The sequence below is a fragment of the Gossypium arboreum genome, chromosome 10 (assembly GCF_025698485.1).
Source record: "Gossypium arboreum isolate Shixiya-1 chromosome 10, ASM2569848v2, whole genome shotgun sequence".
In the NCBI taxonomy this organism is placed as follows: Eukaryota; Viridiplantae; Streptophyta; class Magnoliopsida; order Malvales; family Malvaceae; genus Gossypium; species Gossypium arboreum.
Window position 1 is genome coordinate 46,846,374 of NC_069079.1, and position 1,439 is coordinate 46,847,812.

The 1,439-nt window shown below is 35.9% G+C and overlaps 1 protein-coding gene across 1 annotated transcript; it reads left to right on the top strand.

The window, feature by feature from the left end:
• Positions 1-348: 348 nt before the first annotated feature.
• LOC108465222 (uncharacterized) lies at positions 349-1,224 on the top strand. The gene has a single exon (XM_017765544.1). It carries the CDS (start codon positions 349-351, stop codon positions 1,222-1,224), a length of 876 nt encoding a protein of 291 aa, XP_017621033.1.
• Positions 1,225-1,439: the final 215 nt, after the last annotated feature.

Sequence of the window (1,439 nt, forward strand, 5' to 3'; positions counted from 1 at the left end):
ATAATTAGAGAGTTACTTTTAACCCCTATATATATGGGGCTCATGTACTCATGAAAAATATATATAAAAAAAGAAGATACAGTCTCTCTTCTATATTCTCTCTACACTCTTTCTTCTATCACATTTTAGTTTATTCTTTCTTTATTATTTCACAACACATTATCAGCACGAGTCTCTAATACAAGAAATCAAGGCCAACAAATTTTTCCTTAAAGATTGCCGAAGGACACTTAGGTGAATTAAGGGTAACAAGTTGATATATTTCATTTGCATATGTGTTATTTCATTTGCATATTAACATGTTTTATATTACATTATTGACTTGTATATTTTGTCTTATAGTTTATAATGTCAAATCTTACAAAACTCGAATTTGTGGCTCTGGACATCACTGGAAATAACTATTTATCATGGGTACTAGATGCTGAAATTCACTTAGACGCAAAGGGTCTTGGTGAGACTATTAAGGAGGGAAATGAAGAAAGTACACAAGATAAGGCCAAGGCCATGATTTTCCTTCGTCATCACCTCCATGAAGGTCTAAAGACCGAATATTTAACTGTTAAGGACCCTCAAATTCTTTGGGCCAATCTAAAGGAAAGATATGACCACCAGAAAACTGTGATTTTGCCTAAAGCTCGTTATGAGTGGCTGAATTTAAGATTGCAAGACTTTAAGTTTGCTAGTGATTATAACTCGGCCATGTTCAGAATCACTTTACAATTGAATTTATGTGGAGAGAAGATTACTGATGCAGAAATGTTAGAAAAAACATACTCAACTTTCCATGCAAATAATGTTGTACTGCAGACACAATATCGTGAAAAAGGCTTCCAAAAATATTCTGAATTAATTTCTTGTCTCCTAGTGGCGGAGCAAAACAATGAGCTGCTAATGAAAAACCATGAATTACGCCCAACTGGCTCTGCTCCATTCCCTGAAGCGAATGTGAGTTTACACAATGGGCAAGAATTAAAAGAAACACACCATGCAAATAGTAGTGTGCGTGGTGGTGGTCATGGTCGTGGCCGAGGGCATGGCCGCGGACATAGATATGGATATGGTCGAGGTGGTCGTTTTAAAAATTCACATTCCTACCAGAAGTGGGATCGGAAAAATGGTAACAGGGAAGAGAAAGAAAAAGGTGAAAATGTGACTAATGTATGCTATCGTTGTGGAGGAAAGGACATTGGTCTCATGTGTGTTGCACACAAAAGCATCTAGTTGATCTTTATCAGCAGTCCATAAAACAGAAGGGAAAGAAAGTAGAAACCAATCTTGTGTATAAAGATGGCGAAGGTGATTTTGATGATGGCAATGCAACCCACTTAGAAGTGGCTGATTTTCTTTCTACTATTGAAGGAAATTATTAAGGCCACAAATTTCGATAAATAATAAAATAAACCTCTACTGTTCTATGTTTCATTTAGCAACTTTAA

Excerpts from the sequence above, each read along its gene's own strand:
- LOC108465222 (XM_017765544.1), top strand. The coding sequence starts at position 349 with ATGTCAAATCTTACAAAACTCGAATTTGTGGCTCTGGACATCACTGGA.